The sequence below is a fragment of the Siniperca chuatsi genome, linkage group LG4 (assembly GCF_020085105.1).
Source record: "Siniperca chuatsi isolate FFG_IHB_CAS linkage group LG4, ASM2008510v1, whole genome shotgun sequence".
Taxonomy (NCBI): domain Eukaryota; kingdom Metazoa; phylum Chordata; class Actinopteri; order Centrarchiformes; family Sinipercidae; genus Siniperca; species Siniperca chuatsi.
In genome coordinates, this window is record NC_058045.1 from 25141184 (window position 1) to 25160898 (window position 19715).

At 42.6% G+C, this 19715-nt stretch overlaps 1 protein-coding gene across 3 annotated transcripts; it reads right to left on the reverse strand.

Annotated features, from left to right (window-relative positions):
• Window positions 1–1277: 1277 nt before the first annotated feature.
• Window positions 1278–19548, reverse strand: LOC122874520 (BTB/POZ domain-containing protein 10-like). Of its 3 annotated transcripts, XM_044192497.1 has the most exons (9): window positions 19388–19548; window positions 16790–17012; window positions 11937–12196; window positions 11460–11781; window positions 10365–10467; window positions 6438–6558; window positions 4674–4871; window positions 3575–3685; window positions 1278–2749 (listed from the first exon to the last, which is right to left on the reverse strand). In XM_044192497.1, exons 2-9 carry the CDS (start codon window positions 16915–16917, stop codon window positions 2265–2267), a joined length of 1728 nt encoding a protein of 575 aa, XP_044048432.1. In that variant the 5' UTR covers window positions 16918–17012; window positions 19388–19548; the 3' UTR covers window positions 1278–2264. The 3 variants fall into 3 exon arrangements, with proteins under 3 accessions (XP_044048432.1, XP_044048433.1, XP_044048434.1); XM_044192498.1 differs by lacking the exon at window positions 16790–17012 and having other exon boundaries at window positions 19388–19547; XM_044192499.1 differs by lacking the exon at window positions 16790–17012 and having other exon boundaries at window positions 19485–19508.
• Between the last annotated feature and the right edge of the window lie 167 nt (window positions 19549–19715).

A 19715-nucleotide genomic window follows, 5' to 3' on the forward strand; every position in this document is an offset into this window, starting at 1 on the left:
CCGTGGTATTTTTATATGATGTTGCCATCCAGCAGCTGCTGGAAGGTCTGCACACAGAGCGAAAGGCTGAAGGAAATGTTGACATTGCTTTCACAAGCCTCTTTATTAACCAGACAGCTGAATGGAGGTCAGTGAATAATACACTCTCCACTTACAATATGTGTACATTTCCCTGATGCTCAAGAACAAAATTTCCGAGTCTCAGAAACCCTGTAAGCTTGTTTGTGTTTTGATTTTTGTGGACCAGTTATTTAAAGCGTGAGCATACACTTTGAACTCATGCATTAAAAAAAATCATAGTTACTGTGGAAGCTGCACATGCATATTTAATCTCCAATCTCCATTCCTGAGTCAGGTCATCGCCAGCTACTGAACATTTCTTTCATCTGTTGCCCAACCTTCAGAAAACCTCCATGCTAGTTTAAAAGTCCAAAAACTCCAAAGGTTTCTTGCTCTGGTTCCGCATGTTGGTAAGGCCTACTTGAGAAGAACTACTGAGTTTTATGTGTTTCTAATTTTCTTATTTTACTTTACAGATATATTCTAGTGAAATTTTATTGGCAGACGATGAAAGTAAATTCCACATTAACTTGTGGTTGAAGGCCCGAACTCAGGACTCCCTGCTGCTTGTGCGTACATTCCTACATCTGGTTACGGGATTGTTCTACAAAGGAATGTCTTCTATCGTGATGTGATGACAGAGCAGTAATGTGAGTAATGCTGCACCAGCTGGAATGCAGAATATCCATGCTGTGATTCAGAGCCAGAGCTGAGTCATTCCACTCTGATCAGATCAGCCACTACTGTGTGCAGGCTCGCACCATCTAGCAGACATCTTATCACCAATAACCGCTTAAAAGCAGTGTGTTACTAGTATCAAGACCAATATCAAAATGATGCCTGATACATGGTAGTAATAAATGGAGAGGACGAAGCAACACATATACGCTGATGGAAAACTGCTCAGGTGGAAACATGTTACATGTTAGTATTGCCATAAAAAAAAGTCAGTATTGACCATATTGTTAATTTAGAACTATTGGGTTGGTTATTGCTAAAAATATTGTGTATTCATAAGTTTTTCCCAGAAGAAAAGCTTCCATTTTTGCTGAAAATGACAGTCAGTTGTGAGAGTGTGTATTTATAGAAGAAGTAGTATAGTGACAAATCCATATATAGTCACACTTATTTTGATGGCAGAACTGACACCAGAGGAGAAACCCCAACTTTTGTTACCTTTTAAAATAGATTCAAATAAGTGAAGTCATCCAAGAAGAGAGTGTGAATACTATTTATTAGAAAAACATTGCGTTCAACATCTCATCTGACATCCTGTGTGCTCACAGCAGTGGTGATGAACCTGTGCAGCGTTTTCAGAGCAGGTCAGCCAACAGGAGTGGAGCAAACAAGTGAAAACGTGGACTCAACGTAAACTAGGAACCAAATCAACTGGTTTAAAGAACAAAAGGGAGTGGGACATTTTCTTAAAAACTTGTACATGTTGTGTAAAACAAAAAAAACCAAAAAAAAAACCCTTTCATCAAGGTCTTCACATGCACTGGAAAAAATGATTCTTCACATCCAAGTTAATAACTAGCCCCCAAATAAAGACTACGAAGAGGCACTGAAATCCACTTTCCCAGTGAGGTACAGTATCCCAGCAGCACCACACACACACTCACACATGCTTCATTATAATGTAATACAGCACTCTGTCTTTTCACATGCATACAGAATGCAACTAAAGTCTCCTTTGGTCAGATAAATAAAAACAGAGTGAACAGAGGTGGGTGAGGAAGCCTGCTGATGTGCGTCATCCATCCTTGGCTGCTGGACAGTTCATTCGGACGCTGTGTTGACTGAGAAAGGCTGCAGCAGAGGTGCAACAGAAGGCAAAGTGGTGTTTTGCCACTCAGGAGGAGGAGGAGGAGGAGGTGGTGGTGAAGGGGACTGTGGGGCAGCAGGGGGACAAAGTCTGCGTTCACGCTGAAAGCAACAAGTGGCCAGAAGTGCTTTAATTTTAGCTGAGAATGGTTGAACTTTGTGTGCTTATTGGCTGTGGAACGCCACTCAGGTTTGTGTGCTTCTTAGCTTGAGTTCACAATCAATGCTCTGAGAACAATTATTGTTAAGTTGGTTATTTATTTATTTATTTTTCTTTCTTCCTTCCTGAATTGATCTCAGTGTAATGGTGTAAATAAAAGCACTTGTTGCTGTTAGTGCGAACGCAGCAGTGGAGAGAGGGATTAAGAATGCAGCCAGTCTCATGCGGAGGGGGACGGTGTGTCTGGGTCCGGTTCGTAGTGGTAAGTGGCCTGAGTGTGGCTGCTGCCGTGCTGCTGGTTACTGTGGGCCAGGCTGTGCGCGGCCTGGCTCGGACTGTCCTGAGCCTGCTGGTTAGGGCCCTCGTAGCCTTGTGCTAAGTGGGGGCCCACGTTGTTCTCTGGCCCCTGCCCGAATGGCAGCTGGTGGGGGTCGCCGACGCCCGCCGGCTGTGGCACGGTCTCCAGCTCGTCCACCTGCGGCCCCGGAGGCTGCATGACCACCAGCTGGTCCTGGGGAATGTCTGCGGCGGCCGCAGCCAGGTTGGTGGTGGACTTGGACTTGACGCACTGGAAGTCCACGTGGCGGCTCTTCCCTTCCTCCTTCTCCCAGGACATGCGGATGAAGGGACGCTGGACGTAGTTGTAGATGACCTCCGGGCGACCTCCAGGACGCCGCTTCACCTTCTCTTTATAGGTCGGGTAGCCTGGAGAAAACAAAAACTGATCAGAAGAACACTTAAGGAACCACATCCTACGCTTGTTTGCTTTCTTGCCGGGTTAGATGTCTGTACAGTCAATATGTAGCAGGAGCCAGCAGCCGGTTAGCTTAGCTTAGCATAAAGACTAGAAACAGAGGGAGACAGCTAGCCCGGCTCTGTCCAAAGGTAACAAGCTCACTCACCACACCTGTTTAATACATGCAAAAGCCCAAGTGTAAAAACGACAATTCCTCCTTTTATGGGGGGGTTGTGCGTCAGACTAGTTCTTGGCCAGGTTTAAAACGGTAAACTATTCCTTTAAGTATTTTCAGCATCGAGCTACTGCTTGGATTTGATATTCTATTAAAAACATGTTATGAAAAACACAGCGTAGAGAACATTGGTGTTGTTGTGGAAGCTCTTGCCTCAGGTTCAGCCATTAAGACTTCCACAGTGTGTAGACATGTGATGATGCCAAATCATATTTAAAAGCTTAGTAAAGGTTCCCCACTGTGGCCCTGAGGGAAAGTTCCAGTATTTTTCTTTAACAAGTGAAACTGCTTCCATGACCTAATGTTCTTCCTTCTAGGTTTGTTTTTGTTTTTCAACTCCGAAAGGTTCTCAGGGGCCAACAGTGTTGTGTTCACTGCAGTTGGGCTATTGTGGAGAAAATTCCAGGACCAGACTGTAAAATACACGCACTTCTTATCTGCAGCAGAAACAGAGAAACAACTCTGCTGAAAGCCCCCAGTAAGCATTACACACATTATTCTGATTGTTCATACTTTTTTCAGTTTTGGAGACATAAAAGAAAACACTTTGACCGAGCACCTTCTATTCCCAGCCGGATCTTTTTCAGTCCTCTGTCCTTCAGCACTGACTTGGCCACGTCTCTGTTCTCTATGTACTTGAAGAAGCGGTACAGTTTGGTGCTGTAGATGACTGTTGAGGAAAAGAGGGACATTCAATACATGAACCCACATGACCGTCAACAACTGATCTGAAGTCAGCACCGCCTTAAAGAAGATTTTTCTTATTATCAACGAATCCCACGAATAGACCAGTACTCTCCAAACTGTTTGACTTCACCACCCTGTCTGTGGCTCTCAAGCCCATTTGTTCTTACTGAAGATATAAATCTTTAAAAACACAAATAAATTATTCAAACAGAAGGAAATAGTGCATTTGCTGGGGACTATTTTCAGCTGCGGATTAATCCACATTTGGTGCGCTAGTGAGTATTTACAGCCATAGGACGGTGTATGTAGGACTGATTTACAGTAAACTGCAGTGTGTGTGTGTGTTCATGGTAATGAAGGAGCATGTTGCCCAGGGCAACAGTGTGACTCACTGAAGTGTTTTAATAGTTTTTAGACAACAATGGAGCTCTATGGCATAGAGGAATGGATACACGCACAACACTTCTTTTCATGGGATTTGTTGATAACAAAAACACACAATATCAGACTTACATCCTTTAAACCATAGCTCTCCTCCTGTGTTTCCTTCTCTGCTCTATTAGTTGGGACAGAAGTACTCAAATCACAAATATTACTATTACAGATCACATTTGCTGCGGGATTTTTTTACTCTAATAATATTCTTCTCTGAAACAGCCTGGAGAGAACATTCTCTGTGCTTGCTTTATATGCAGCTGGAGGACTCAGAAGTGATTGAAGACCAGCTCATCACTCCACTTTCAAGTTTAGCAACTACAAAAATGTCAAAAACTGGGAAGAATGCAGCAGCTGCAGGACGTGTTCATGCCGCAGTAATCTGTTTTCATAAAAGTTTCTGGCAGGTGGAGGATGACCCCCCCCCCCTTTCTCACCCAGCCACGAGGCTGACACACTGCTACCAAAACAGGCCAGCCGAGCAGCTGGGTTAATCAGGGAGTACAAACAGATCAGTGATGGTGACGGTATCTTACTCTGCGAGTACTCCTCTCCCATCTGTGGAGGGTACTCTTCATCCCAGTCCACCACGTCGTCATCAGTCAGCACCACCACGTGACACTCCCTCTCTCCGCTCTGAGCGCTGGCCACCATCAGCGGCAGCACCATCTCCTCCAGGTAACACTCAAACTGATGCCGGGCCCCGTCGTTAGACAGCTCGTGCATCAGGGCGCCTGGGGAGGAACCGAGGACAAAAGGATGTAGGACACTGTGCTGGGTCATTCACTTTTCCTCCAACAACTAGGATAGCCAAGTACTATTTTAAGTTTGAGAAACGTTACACGCCACTACAGAAAATAAACGACTGCTGTTCATATTACCTCCTTTAACTATCAGACTTGAAATTGCATGTCCACTGGCCACCCAGTCAAGCAAGTGGTCGGACGTGCACTTGGCCACATTCATGCAAAAATTCCAGATTACACACAGCATCCACATACAGTATAAGAACACACACACACACACACACACAAACACAAGCCATTTTTACTATGTTGCACACATTGATGATGTGGGATGTTTTGACCACTGCTAGCACTATATGGAGCACTTCTTTTACGTGTGGGGCTTTCCTGTAAACGGTGATATGACCAGTTTACCTCCATTCTAGTACAATGTCTTCTACTGAGTAAGGCTGTACTTGGCTGTGGAAAGTTCTGGCTCTGCAGTTGATGATATTCAGGCAGCACTGCACCAGTTAAGACCTATTACCCGTAGAGCTGCTTAAACATAATAAATGCGAATATCATGAACTCCTGTATGCAAACTCTTAAAATATACAAACAGAAAACATGGTTTATATGTGCAGCCTTAGTGTGGGTCTATCCAGAACAGAGACTGATTTAAATTGGACTCAAATTAACCACAAAAGCCACACTACAAAGCTGTAACTAATGACAGAAAACCCTGAAAACCACATCGTGCTGGTGCAAGAAGGAGACCTGCTTGCCTTGGTTGGTTATGTGCTTGCATAACAAGCATTACATCTCACAGCTAACCATGACCTACTTAGAGCCCAACACACACACACACACACACACACACACACACACACACACACACACACACACACACACACACACACACACACACACACAGCAGCCCCTGTGAGCTGAAGCTGCTCCTCCCACACACTCAGAGACACAAACAAGAGGCACGGCCATGCACAATAACAACACTTATATCACAAACACACACACACACACACAGAGAGAGAGAGATGTGCATCATTGTCAATAAGGCTTTTCCATGTAACAGTATGATGTCACAGGTGCATCAAATATGAAGTTAAGCAAACAACTCTGATGCAAACAAACAGCTACATCAGCCTGCCACTATACCATTCAGGTATCTGCTGTGCATTAATGATAATAATGGAAAGGTCTGTTCCTACTTTTAGTTCTGACTGAAGGGTTTTCATTTACAGTAACAGCTGCAGTTAATGTCGTATATCGGTCAACAATATTACTAACTTACTACTACTACTAACTTATTTTCATTTATTCTAAATGAAAAGACGTTAGTAGCCGTTTATGCCCATCAAATATGCAGTGATGTCCACTTTTTGTAATAAAAATAAAACAAGCAAAGTCTATTTGTGTTCTAATGCAATAACAATGACAACGATCGGCGCTCCACACTCACCAAAGTCCAGCAAACTACATCAGTCTGCAGCGCTACACACTTCAGACAGTAAATCGACAGCTAAACGAGCCGCATGTCCAGTGTTGTGTACTCACTGAGGTCTCTGCACTTGATGGTGCTGTAGTTGAAGGAGATACAGAGGTAGTCACATGCCTCCCTCAGCTCCGGAATGGAAACGCCGTCAGGGCAGCGGATTATCCCCGACTTGTAGTAATCCTGCCATTTTCAGCAGCACACACACACAAATGAAAAAAACGGGCAGAATGGCGGGCAATCACGCACACACACGAGCATGGGAGAAAAAACAAGACGCCATTATTGATGCTGCTTCACTCACACGGGCGGCAGAGAGATGGAGAGAGAGAAAGTGAGAGCGAGCGAGAGAGAGAGAGATGGATGGATGGGGAGGAGGAGGGGGAGGAGAGCGAGCGGTGATGAAAGTAAAATCCAGCGGACGTCACAGGCGAGACAGAGAGAGAGAGAAGAGAGAGCGACTAAGAGGAGAGGGGGAAAGCAAAAGCGGTGATGAAAGCAAAAGCGAACGACGTCACTCTCCCTCCTCTCGCTGTCTCTGTGCAGCCTGTGTCCAATGAGACGCTCACACTGTTTCCCAGGAGAGTTTCCACTCAAACACTACAGGCTGCAATGGAGACAAGGAGCTCAGGCAACACTCAACTCCTGCCCTTCTCTCACTTTCTTGTCTCCTTGCGTTTTGTTTAATGCTTACAGACGTACACACTCATGCCAGGATCCATTATGCCATAACCACAGTAAAGCCACTATTAGCCCTTCAGTAATGCACTCACAAAGAGCCGAGGCGACTGGAGAGTGTTTTGCACTTGCCAGAAACATTTTGGAAGCCACATATCAACACAAGCTCACCAGGAATGCACCATAATCACACTGAAGGAGGGCGGACCAAACGATGACTGGATAATATGTTGCCAGTAACGAGCCTACTTGCCTCCACAAACAACCAGGGTTTACAGCAGATGATGGGGTGCTGGAGACGAGGGTTTATGGGGAATTAGCACTGTAGCATAATAAGATGGCAGTTTGAACCTCGGTCCTGTACAAGCATTTCCACTCGTGCCCTATCTCTGTACTGCTGCCATGTTTTTGTTTGTTCGCTGCTGCAACTTCCTGTCAGCAGCACTAATAAGCAGGCATGTTGACAAGCAGTCTCTGTGCACTGGATGCTTTCAACCAAAGACATTTCAGCTAAACAGTATAGCTGCTCTGGACCTTTGATCCTATATCATGAGCATTATCCATATCATTTCCATTTAAAAAAAACAACAACTTTATTGCAAGAGTTTACGTAAATTTACATTTGCTAAATTTTGATGTTGTTCACACACAGCATTCTTACAATATTTATATATTTTATAGTTAAAAAATAAATAGTGGAAAAGATATATCCAATTTTTTTAACAATTTTACAGACATCTCATCCATGTTGGCTTTCCTTGACAACTGGGCAAATGTGATATGATTGAAAGCTCCACAGCAGCTACTAAATGGATCTTGTGGTGAGGCTGTTTCCTCAAATACTTTAGCTGTTGTCTGTGTGTTATCTCTACTGGCTTCATCCATCTGTTAAAGTGATGTTTTTTTGGCATTCAGACACAGGACATTTATGGAGAGAGATGCGTGCTTGGGCGATATTTGGCACATGGTGCACAAGAGGAGGGGGTGACGCTTCTGGGGGGGAAAAAAAGAGGTGAAGGAGGAAGGGTGTTTTCTGTTCTGCATCACTGGTGGATTTTAAAACTTATGTAATGACCTTCATTGATGATCTTAAGCGCAAGGGATTCTCGCCCCACCTCTCTTCTAGTGAATCAGCCAATACATTTCTCCTCAGTTTCATCATTTAATGTTATTGGATAGCAAATTCTGTTGCCCGTTTTATAAAGTTCAACAGAGCACAAGTATTGAATGCCAAGATGTTAAGTTGGGACTCATTTAGTTCCTATTGGCCATGTGCTGTACGTAAAGGATTGTGCTGGATATTCATTTATTCGTCCATGTTCTTGGCACAACTTAAAAGTGGCTCATTCACAGTGTTTTATGGTTTATGCAACAAAGGCTAGTTTGCATCCTAGACCACGTATTTACAGTGGTACCTACTGACTCAGTTCTATGGTACATTATTTTAAGGCTGCACTTTGTAGTGGTGTTGTATTGGACTGCATTAAACTATAAATATAAAGCAACTCAATACAACACCACAAACTATAGCCTGAAAAATGACCATAGGGTTGAGTCAAAATCTTTCTCTCTTAAATGTTTTAACAAAGGTAGTGCTTATTCAATTCAATTTTATTTATATAGCGCCAATTCATAACAGAAGTTATCTCACTGTACTTTTCCTATAGAGCAGGTCTAGACCGTACTCTTTATAATGTTATTTACAGAGACCCAACAAATCCCACCATGAGGAAGTACTTGGCGACAGTGGCAAGGAAAAACTTCCTTTTAAGAAACCTCGAGCAGAACCAGACTCAATGGTGGGTGGCCATCTGCCGCTGCCGTGTTAGGTTTATTACAGGACTGTTGGATTAGATTGGGTCTCATTCCAGTATACAGAGGTTTCTGTTTTTTCTGGTTATAAGGATGGACAATAGAAAAATGGTTTAAAAAGTATCTATTGTAACTGATATGATTTCGAGCTGACTACAGCTGCTGTCCTCTATACATTGCCACAACTACAAACTTCTAACAGCCACCTTTCAAGCATGGGTAAGTGATACTAAAAAAAAAGATAAAAGAAAAGATTTTTGGAGGCGTAGTCTACTAGCAGTGGACATTGCACATATTCTCATCAGATATATAATTTACTCTTACCTCACATCACTTGAGCAGTGTTTCTTTATATAAAAAGAGCTGATGTTGTAGCTAACATACTTTTTAATATTATAAAGAGTACGGTCTAGACCTGCTCTATAGGAAAAGTGGAATGAGATAACTTCTGTTATGAATCGGCACTATATAAATAAAATTTAATTGAATTAATGGGTTACAAGCAGCTCTTATGGGAAGCTTTATGTTCTTTCTATAAACATGGTTCCCGGGGGAGTGACTACGTTTTGCTGCCATTTTCTATTATATCCCGAGAAAAACACATCATCATATACAACTAATTTCTAACTGGATGTTGAAAAAACATCTCCTTTTCAAACTTGGAAGTTTGATGAGAAGATCTAGCTGAGGAGAAAAGAAAAAACGTGGGATCTAGTCTGGCAAAAAAAATTAAAGCACATGGTGCCAACACTGTTCATGCAAATTATTGCTTAGACCTTTTCAGGATGCATACAATCCAAAGATACTGCTGTTAGTGATTAACACATGAGGCAAGTATATTTTTCTTTACATAGCTCAACTGAAGAATCCAAACAGAAGGAGGACTTCCATATAAGACTGAGCTAAACAGCCCTGTCAGTACAAGCAGCAATGACATGTGGAGGGAGCAGAGTGGAAGAGAAGGCTGGCAGAAAAGGAACAGGAACTGAGAAAGAGAGAGGTGGTGGTAGGTGTATTGAGAGATATCTTGTGTGCAATACAAGCGGAAGGATGGGTGGGAGATGGGTGGGAGGAGAATTAGAAAGTGAATAAAACATTGAGAGATGCAGTGTATGTTTCAGAAGGGTTCTGAACTCACTGGGCCCAGGAGAGAGGAGGGAGAAAAGAAGGGGGGATAAAAAGATCAGAGAAATAAGAAAGAGATGAGGGAAGAAGAAAGAAGGTCAGGAAGGAATATGAGGACAGAGAGACAGGGTGAGAGAGGGAGAGAAACAGAAAAAGAGGAAGAGTGTAGGAAAGTGGGAAGAGAGAAAAGCAGGGATGGATTGAGAGAGCATCAGACAAAGAGAGAAAAGACAGAAAAAGTTTTACTGAGACAAAGAAAGCATGAAACGAGAGAGGAAGCTAGAGATACAGTACAATAACTGTACAGAGAAAATGACAGGACAAACAGTGACAGAGTGTATAGAGCCGTTCTGAGCTAAACTCCACATTCTCACCAGAATGGCTCTGAAGACAGTGGAGCTGATGCCATCAGCCACCTCAAACTCTCCTTTTTCATTGGGTCGTGTGAAGTTGTTGTCCCGCCCAGAACCAAACATCCTGAAAACAAACAGGTGTTTCTTCAACTTGTTCAGTGATCATGGGTGAACAAATTAAGCAGAGCAGTGCATCTGTATTGCTGCTGTTTGTTCTCATCAGCTTCAAAGCTGGATTAAAGACATTGGAGACATTGAAGCCACAGCTTCAATACTTCTTTCCAATCACAAAAGAAAGTTGTGTTGTTTCAAAGTGAATGTGATCAATAGAGCTTCAAAACAAATCTCATTAAAATGGATGTAATAAAAAAAAATCACAACTGCGTTATGGTTTAGTCATTATAAAGAGGTGCTATGTGAATTTTTAAGCATCAACAAATTGTTAATAACTAACATTCACACATTTGTATATATACATCATCAACCAAGTCACATTTAACGAGAAGTCTGCTGGAACAGCTTTGGGACATGAAAAGGAGAACGTGGCACAAAACAGGAGGGCGCTGTTCTTTCAGCACCAATACAGTTAAAGCTTTTAGTTTCTGGGAATGGCAGATGGTAGGCGGAGTGAAAGGTGAACAGAAAAAAACATCCAAAATATCTATCCTCTTTAGTAAAGCCAAAAGGGAAATAATAATAATAATAATACTGTTTATATGTATCCTGTAGAACTATTTTGACAGTTTCTACCCAGCTGTTTCAGCACTTTCAGTCCATAGCAGCAAGGTTTAAATACTCATGTTTAACACTCAACATTAAGAAAACTGTGTCAGTTTGCTTTTCTTCCAGGGCACGATAACATATTAAAAAGGTTACCAAAGTAAAATATTTGGGCCTTAATGGGATAAAATTGTGAGCAAGCAAAAGCAAACTTACTCTTGAGACTCATTAGAGACTCGTTTTATGCATTCCTGGTCTTTTTCACATTTAAGTTATTGTGTAACTTCTTGGTACATCTATGGGAAACTGTAAGAAGCCATAAATCATAAATCCTCCTTTGAACAGATGCCACAAAGGGTACCTTCACCTACATTAAATCCATTTCTCAGACATTACCTGCCCAGCATGGTGTTAGGTTGAGCTGTGAAGATGGCGGGATCCACCACAAATCTTGTATTGTCCACAATGAGCGTTACTCTTTCTCCCAGTCTCAGTCCACTGCGATGCCCCTCTTTACTGCCGAGGTCATACACGTAGATCATATCACACAGTCCTTGGCCCAGTGTCTTGGAGTGGTGGTCTGTTCCAGGAGGACCCAGGGACCGAGGTATGTGTCCCCCGATCAGGGCCCCTCCAACGTGGGAATAGGGAAGAGAAACCCTGGGAGGACGTGGACTGGAGGATCTGGAGGACGAGCCTCCGTCGCCACGTTCACGGTCTGTGGGAGAGACGAGGACACATGAAGACAAGTGAAGCAAGCTTTCAGTCAAACACATACAGGTTGTGGACAAAATGGTGGTTGGGCAACTAATCTGTGACTTTTGGGCTGTGTGATCAAGTCTAATAATGATTTCTTCTTTCTTTTCTCCTCACCATGCTGCCGAGTAGGAGAAGTGACATTCCTGATGCAGGGCGTCAGCTGACTCTCTCCCCTCTCATGGGAGGAGTCACGTGAACGGTCGCTGGAGCGCCGCCGTTGCTCCCGGTAATGCTCTGCTCCTCCTCTTTCTCTGGCCCCGCCAACGGCACCGCCACTGACACTTCCACTGGCACCGGACCCGTAAATATTCATGGTGCTGACCTGCTGCTGCGGGTGGTGACCGTCCGATACTGACAAGCCACACTGCCGATCACTGATGGAGACATGAGAGCACACACAGAGGAAATCATTACAGCTGAACAGCTGCTGAACTTAAAGTCAGACTGCACAACTTTTTTGTCGAATATTGTGGCAAATACTTCCCCAGAGAAGTTTGGTGAAGCAAGAATGTCATGTGGTCTGACTTTGAGTAAGGATAAAAGATGACCCAGAGGTACACATGACAGTTTCATTCACTTTTATGACTATTTTGACATTGTTGTAAAATACTCCCCCAAATATGTTTGTTCCAAACTATAATTCATTTTTTTTGCAACTTAAGGTTGCAACGGGTCAGTAATAACACAGAGAGAAGAGGAGGGGAGCTGTTGAATGCCCAAAAGTGGGAAAATGTAATATGCTAAATATGTGCACAAATACAGGCACTTCATACCATGAAGAACACAGAAAAAGGCTTGGACTGGCAGCTACTCCGGACTGCAACACATTTCAAGCTTCAAGCCTGGCGCTCTTGCTCAAGCAGCATCACTTTCTCACTGTTCTGCATTAAACGGCTCCCCACATTTTTGGTCATTCTATGACATCTTTGGGACTTCCTGTTTGGCTTTTACGTTGGGGTAGGAAGCAAGCCGGGTAAGCCCAGTTAAATTCCTGACTAAAACTTTGATCAAAACCGGAGATATCTATTGCAAAATGTGTGCAACTGGTTATCTGAGATGGTAAAGTAGATTAAAAGTCATGTTCCAGACAAACAACAATGAAAATAGTCGAGATGAGGACCAGCAACAGGCTAATGCTCGTCACTTAAAGGCTACATGTACCACGGGAAATAGTGGGAACCCCTCGACCCTCGCCGACATAAAGAAACTACTGCTAGATATGGAAGAGACAATCATTTCAAAACTTCCAGACCAACTCCCAGCCGACCGTGCCATGATAGACTGAGATAATCAGACAATTCAAGAAATGGAAGAGTACAAGTGGGATGACACTACTGATCATACAGAAAGCAAAGCACTGGTGCATGATTTCATGCAACAATGAGATAGATAACTTGGTGCACAGATTAGATCCTCTCTAGGCACACTCATAGACACACACACACACACACACAGTTGTGCGGAAATAGCTCAGGGGGTAAAGGGTTTGTTTTTTGCGTGCTGAGCTGTGGAACGAGGAGAGAGCCTGTAAAAAGTCTGCAGTCAACTCATGTGAACCTTTACAGGGGCTGAGTGCTGCAGAAACAGGGACGACACCAAACCACCAACCTCAGCCTGCAGCTACATACAGACACCGCCCCAGCATCCATTAGAGAGTGTGTCCATGTGAAACAATTTGAGTGAGCTGAACTCACTTAGGTACAGGACAACAAACAGAAATGGCTTCAACTGTTTACTTGCTCCGTGGCCTGGTTTTTCAGAGATTTTTGACTGATGGGTAACAACCACTCCACCTTGCCTCGGAGCGAGTGCTGCTTCCTGGAGTGGTTCACGTAATTTAGTGTTTTTCCAGAGACAGACAAGCAGCCCTGAGAGAGCGGTTATAATATCTGCCCTCCATTTCAGAAAGGACTTAAACACACAAGTCTTGTGCGTACATTAATGCACACGAGACGCAGACACTTCGGGACCATTCAGGAAGTGATGTGAATGGTTTAACTCTTTTGACATTTTTGTTTTTAGGTTTTAATTTTCATGAACATCTTGCCTAAAACAGCCTTCGTCCATTCTGTTACTTTCTCTGACGAGACGCTTGATTCAGGCACGGTTGTTATTCAATAATGCATAGGCTCAAAAGCATAGTATGTAATGCTATTGAATTTAACAGCCATAAAATGCGGTTACAAACAGACAATTTAAGATATGCAAATCAAATAGTGAATATATAAAGATCTGAACCTGAGAGAAGGGACTAAGATGAAAGGGAGGGCATTAGATGTGCTTGTGTGTGGTAGTATTTGAACTAGTAATACCGTATAGGCATTGGTTAAATGCTGGCCAATAATACCGGGCTAGATATTGGCACCTTCGGCCTGAAATATCAGGTAAATGCAGGTAGCCACACCTTAGTTGACGTGCAACAAAAATAAGTAGCCGCAGGTATCACATGATAACAACAATGATCCAGCACTGTCTTGCAGTTGCATCATACTGTATCACTTTAAAGGTATTGATATAAGAAAGGGAAAAAAATGGTACCAAGCCTTTTATAATTACATTATTCTTCAGTAGTATTATGATAAATCATATTCCTGTAGTTGTGTTGATGAATGTTTCCATTTCGGTTCCACTGCAACAGTGTAGCTGGCTTTCTGATCAATAGCGTTGAGCTCATAAGGCAGAAACACATCCAGGTCTCAGTAATGACGAGAGCCTTGCTCTTCTGAGCAGAGCTGCTGTGAAATATGATGATGACCACCTACTGTAGGCTATGGAATCAGAGAGATTGAAAATGGGAGCAAGGAGGGGTGGAGGGACAGAATGAGAGAGATGTCTTTTTTTATTATTATTATTTTATAAAAAATGAAGTTAGTGGCGTATTAAGAGCCAGAGTACTTCCTTCTACTCTGCACAGCACATGACCAGACACACACAAAGCCCTGACCTAGCTCACTGAGACAGATTTGACATGGAGGTTTTATACACTTTTACACAGAAAATAAAAATGAATCAATGCATATCAGTTCTGAAGCCTGAAGACAAGCTGTTCATTATTGAAAAATAAATGATAAACTTTAGTCTTTTGTTTCCATGCACCATGCCCAGTGAAAAGGCTATGTATGTTTTGGCAGAGCTTCAAAGGCTGGTAATGAGACGCCTCCCTGGATACTGGCTGACATCTTAACGTGCTGGACGGCCGGGTAGGTGGCCAGCTGACTAACAGACTGACTGAGTGGCTAATTGGCTAACTGTCTGGGTGGGTAGGCCCAAACAGAGCTGACCAAGATGAAGCAAGACCAGTGAGCTGATCAACAATGCAGTGTGATGGCTGCAAATCACCCTGAATTCCTACGAACGCCAAAGCTACACCCAGTCAAGGTCACAGACTCATTTTAGTTTGATCGCACCCCATCAGCCTTGTGATGCCTAAGATTATATCTTGTGCACAACACATTGACACACACAAAGGATGTAAAAACACATGTACAAAAGATTTAATAATGTCAAAACTAAAAATGTTAAGAAAATCAATGCATGTGGTGCTAGCTCACTTTTGAATTTTCAATTCTACTCAAAAGGGTAACATTTCAGAAATCAAAGAGTAAACCAAGACCCTGCTCTTTTTCTGTTTATAACATGTCGGCTTCACAGTATAGCTGCAGACTCTGGCAATGTCCTTGAAGACCAGGGTCACCATAGCAGCTGAGGAAAGGAAGAAATGTGCACACAAAGATGCGCGCACACACCTCTCCTCCTGGTTCAGTGTGTTCAGGTGAGCCTATATAAGAGACACTACCTATCACTGAATGTGAAGAAACAGTATTCAAAGCTATAGAGGCATAGAACAATAGTCAAGCCTTTTATTCATTATACCATGGTTATACATTATACTGAAGAGAATATTGTCATAAACAATTAGATCTCCTTTTCCAAACTACCACAATTAAGTGATCTAGCAAGATATGACTGATTGTAATATGTTGTGTTTATTTACACTAGTGCCTGACAGAGCATAAATGCATATTTAATCTCCAATGGGGTTTTAACGCGTGGCAGATATGGCATAAAAAACAAAAGTTGGTTTTCCAGCCAAACAGGCAGGCAGCCAGTGTCCAGACCAGCAGGGCAGAGGGAACAAAGGAACTGAGGAGGCAATATTTCACTCAGGGCAGGCAGCTCCTCTCATCTTTCACATGGCAATGCAAATCTACAACAGCCAAGATTTCACACAGCCAGAAAGAACTAGAGGGGTCTAACATTTCACTTGTCCAATTTCCTGTTACTGGGCACCACCCCCTGATATCACAATTTCCCTTGTCTTTTGCTGAATAGGTCAATGGCCTGTAGTGCTTACAAAAGCTCTGCATGCAGGTTTAATGTGTTTAATACAAGTCAAGTTCACCAACCCATCTAAGACGAAGAATAACTCAGACAAAGATGCAAGGCGTCCTGGCAGTCTATTAAAAGCATGAGGTGAGAGCCCTAAGGGGCGAGGGTCCCATCTATTATTTAGGGGCTGCCGACACCGACACACTGATGGGTAAAGATGGGGAATCTGCTCTGTACAGCAGTCTGGGCTGAAATCCAGCTGAATTATCCTGAACATGGGATATAAACAGGGAAATACCCCCTTATAACAATAACAGGAATATCATCCTTACATTTTTTAAATATATATACATATTTGGAAATATTATATGTTGATGTTATTTTATTAAGGAATTTCTCATATCATGTAACATAAAAGATTACTATTAAATATCATAAGATCACTATTTACTCTCTATTGAGTAGAGTCAGACGGAGTCCCGTCAAGGGTAATACAATCAGTGGTTTTCTTTCTAGGGCACTATCAGAATTCTTTTAATTACAGTAAATCATACCGTGAGCCGGGTGCCAACAGTGTGTACATGTAACACAATGACAGAGCTAAAACCCCGGTGCTTTGAAAGCGGACGTGCACCTACCGGTCGCTATCTGAGGGCCAAGTGAAGACAAAGCAGCAGGGGATGAGCTGCGGGATGACAGCGGCACAAAAGCCTTGCGCTCCTCCGAACAAAGCGGGCTTGCCGGCAGCTTCAGCATCCTCGCTCATTACTTTCCAACTTCGTCAGCATCGTTTCACACACTCAACCTGGACTTTAACTCGCTGCTAAAATCCACCGCTTCGATCCAAAGCTTTAAATGGGTCTGCAAGGCGAGGGAGACGCGCACCGGCTAGTCATTCAGAGTCACCGGAGGGACCTTAAACTGTGAATGGCCGCGTGCTTGACTGAATCAGAGCGATGCTGCCTTCACGTGCTCCTCGTAAGCTCCACCTTTTGAGTGCTCTATGTTCTAATAGTGCATTTCATGGACGTTGGTCGTTAATAACAAAATAGATCCTACTTATATAATCAACTGTAGGATGTCTTTAGCGTCATTTATCCCAGGACCCCCAATTAAACGTTGCGTATGGCAAATTGTACATTACATCGGAGTCAAAATTCTCTACACCCCCTCAATCAATTTAAATCAGGAAAACATGTCAATAATTATGTTTTAAATAGGTTATTCTCACCGCTAATGTTTTGGGACAGGAAATGTCAAAAAAACCCATGTATTAATCGTTATAAATAGTATTTGTTTTGTAAGGGACAAACATAACTGTATTTGCCATTCGTCTTGCCAGATGGATTTTCCAGTATGTTTATATGCGTTTTTCAGACCCCTCCCAGATGTTGCACAAAAATCACGAGTTTTCCAGAGGTATCATTTGATCTGTTCTTTCAAATCGGATCAACCTGACCACATAATTGCAATATTTCCAACATCATATGAAGGCAGCATCAAACAGCTTGAACCTCTGTCTGCAAGACTGTCTAGGACAGTTTCCGTTCTTGTCTAAAAGCAAGCATGGGGAACAATACATCTGAGAGAGCACGACTATAGGGCCTATATGAAAAATACCGAAATTTAGAATATTAGGCAATAGGGAAAAATATTCCACCAGTCTACTACATATACATGTTGTGCTGTATAACTATTAATCACAGATGCACTAAAAGCCCCCATTAAAATACAGGTTGTACAGGAATATCACAGATTTTCTCTGCTCCTTCAGCATCAAGATTGCAAGTGCAAAGTGCAACATGTCATATTATAACATAACTTCACAGTTACAAGACAAACTGTATTATCCACTGCTTTTAAGGGCCCTGGTTGATTCGGAACTGTGTCCCGTAAGAGGCACTGCATGGGCAATGTCACCTTCGCGACACCAGGGGACTCCTTTACACTACAAGTCATACTACATTAACTCTTCCAGGCTGGGGCATAAGAGGCACATAGCTGAATGAATCTCGATATAATGCACTGATAAGACTACATTCTGTAACGATTTAGAGTACCGTATCGACAGCATAATCAAGTATTTTTGAAAAGGTCAATTCCTAACTCCTAAATTTCATGATCCAGGTGGAGCCATCAGTAGGTCACCTCCGGCTTCACCGGAGTGTTCTCTTTTTTTAATGGTCACCAGGAATTCAGACAATGCACACAGTGTGGGATTAACCATCGGAACATCTGTCTGTACTACAACACCAACCTCCTGAATACTCAATCTATCCACTGGGCTGTGGTGTTTTTCTATAATATGATGGTGTATTATCAAATGAACTCCGGAATGACTCATTTACAGCGATTTCAATCCACTTTCTGGCTGGATTTGGTGAATTTGGGAAGTAAATTAAAGTCAGTTACACATCATCCATCAAATAATATGCAGACAATACAGTCACAGCGTGAACATCGGAGATCTCAAAAAAACGCCAAACGTCCAATTTATGAAAATGACTATAATCGACGTAGAATGTCTTGTAAAATTAATTGTATGCAGATATCAGTGCACTCGTGGCTGGCTACTCCTATGAAGTCAACATCAATAAACAGAGGGCTAACATGTCTACATATGTTAAATGCGACCAAACTGGTTCCAGCTCAGCAGAGGGCTTGTCATCTCCGGGGTGCTACGTTAGCTTAATATAGCATTAGTTAACGTTAGCTAAGCTACAAGGTGAAACATGAAACAGAGATTCATTAATTTAACGCGAAGGAATTTCTCTAACAACATGGTTTCTCATGCTAGACAAACTATGGCCCCATTGGCTGGTTACAGTAGCAATATTAACTTCCACTACCTTTTAACCCTAAACTATATAAAGTATTTCACCGTTGTTGAACAGATAGCACTAAAGGAAATGTGATGACACACATTTAACGTTACTGTCTCGAACAATTGTCACTTCTGATACTGTTAACGTTAAGTTGCCGAATAAAATTCAATGTTCTTGCTTTTTAAATGTGATTGTGTATGAACTGACCAACGATGTCAAAAGAAGTCCCTCGACATCGTGCTTTACAGAGACTTTAGAGCGGCTACAAGGATTTCAGACTTTTTGGTTAGGCTGTTAAATGAACTGTTAGCGTTAACCGCTAAGCTAACGTTAAACACCTCGCCAGCCGTTAGGCGGCTAACGTTAGCTAGTTAGCTCTATAAACAAGAGTTAAAACAACTTTTTTTTTACCCCCTTGCGTTACATTCCGAGTTGACTTTTTGTCCGCTTTACGATCACCCGAATGCGTGGAAGACAAATGGAGTTTTCGTAGAAACCCCCAGCTTACATGAACTAGCTACACACTTGGCTGTGGATTCTTTGTTTTGGTTTGGGAAAGCGGTGTTCGCGTGAAACATATCGCGAGACAACCGCACATTCCAAGGGATAACCCCCCCCACGTGCACTCGCGCGCGCACACACACACACACACACACACACACTCATAACTATTTTAGCATACATTAAGAGAACAATAAGCCTACATTTCCAGCTGCATAAATAACAAGTTAAAATAACA

Bases quoted from the DNA above. Each gene is read 5' to 3' on its own strand.
- LOC122874520 (XM_044192497.1), bottom strand. From the start codon at position 16,917: ATGAGCGAGGATGCTGAAGCTGCCGGCAAGCCCGCTTTGTTCGGAGGA. The intron at 10,468-11,459 runs GTAATGTCTGAG...GTTTGTTTTCAG, and splicing joins CCTAACACCATGCTGGGCAG to GATGTTTGGTTCTGGGCGGG. The intron at 6,559-10,364 runs GTGAGAATGTGG...TGAAAATGGCAG, and splicing joins CTGTCTTCAGAGCCATTCTG to GATTACTACAAGTCGGGGAT.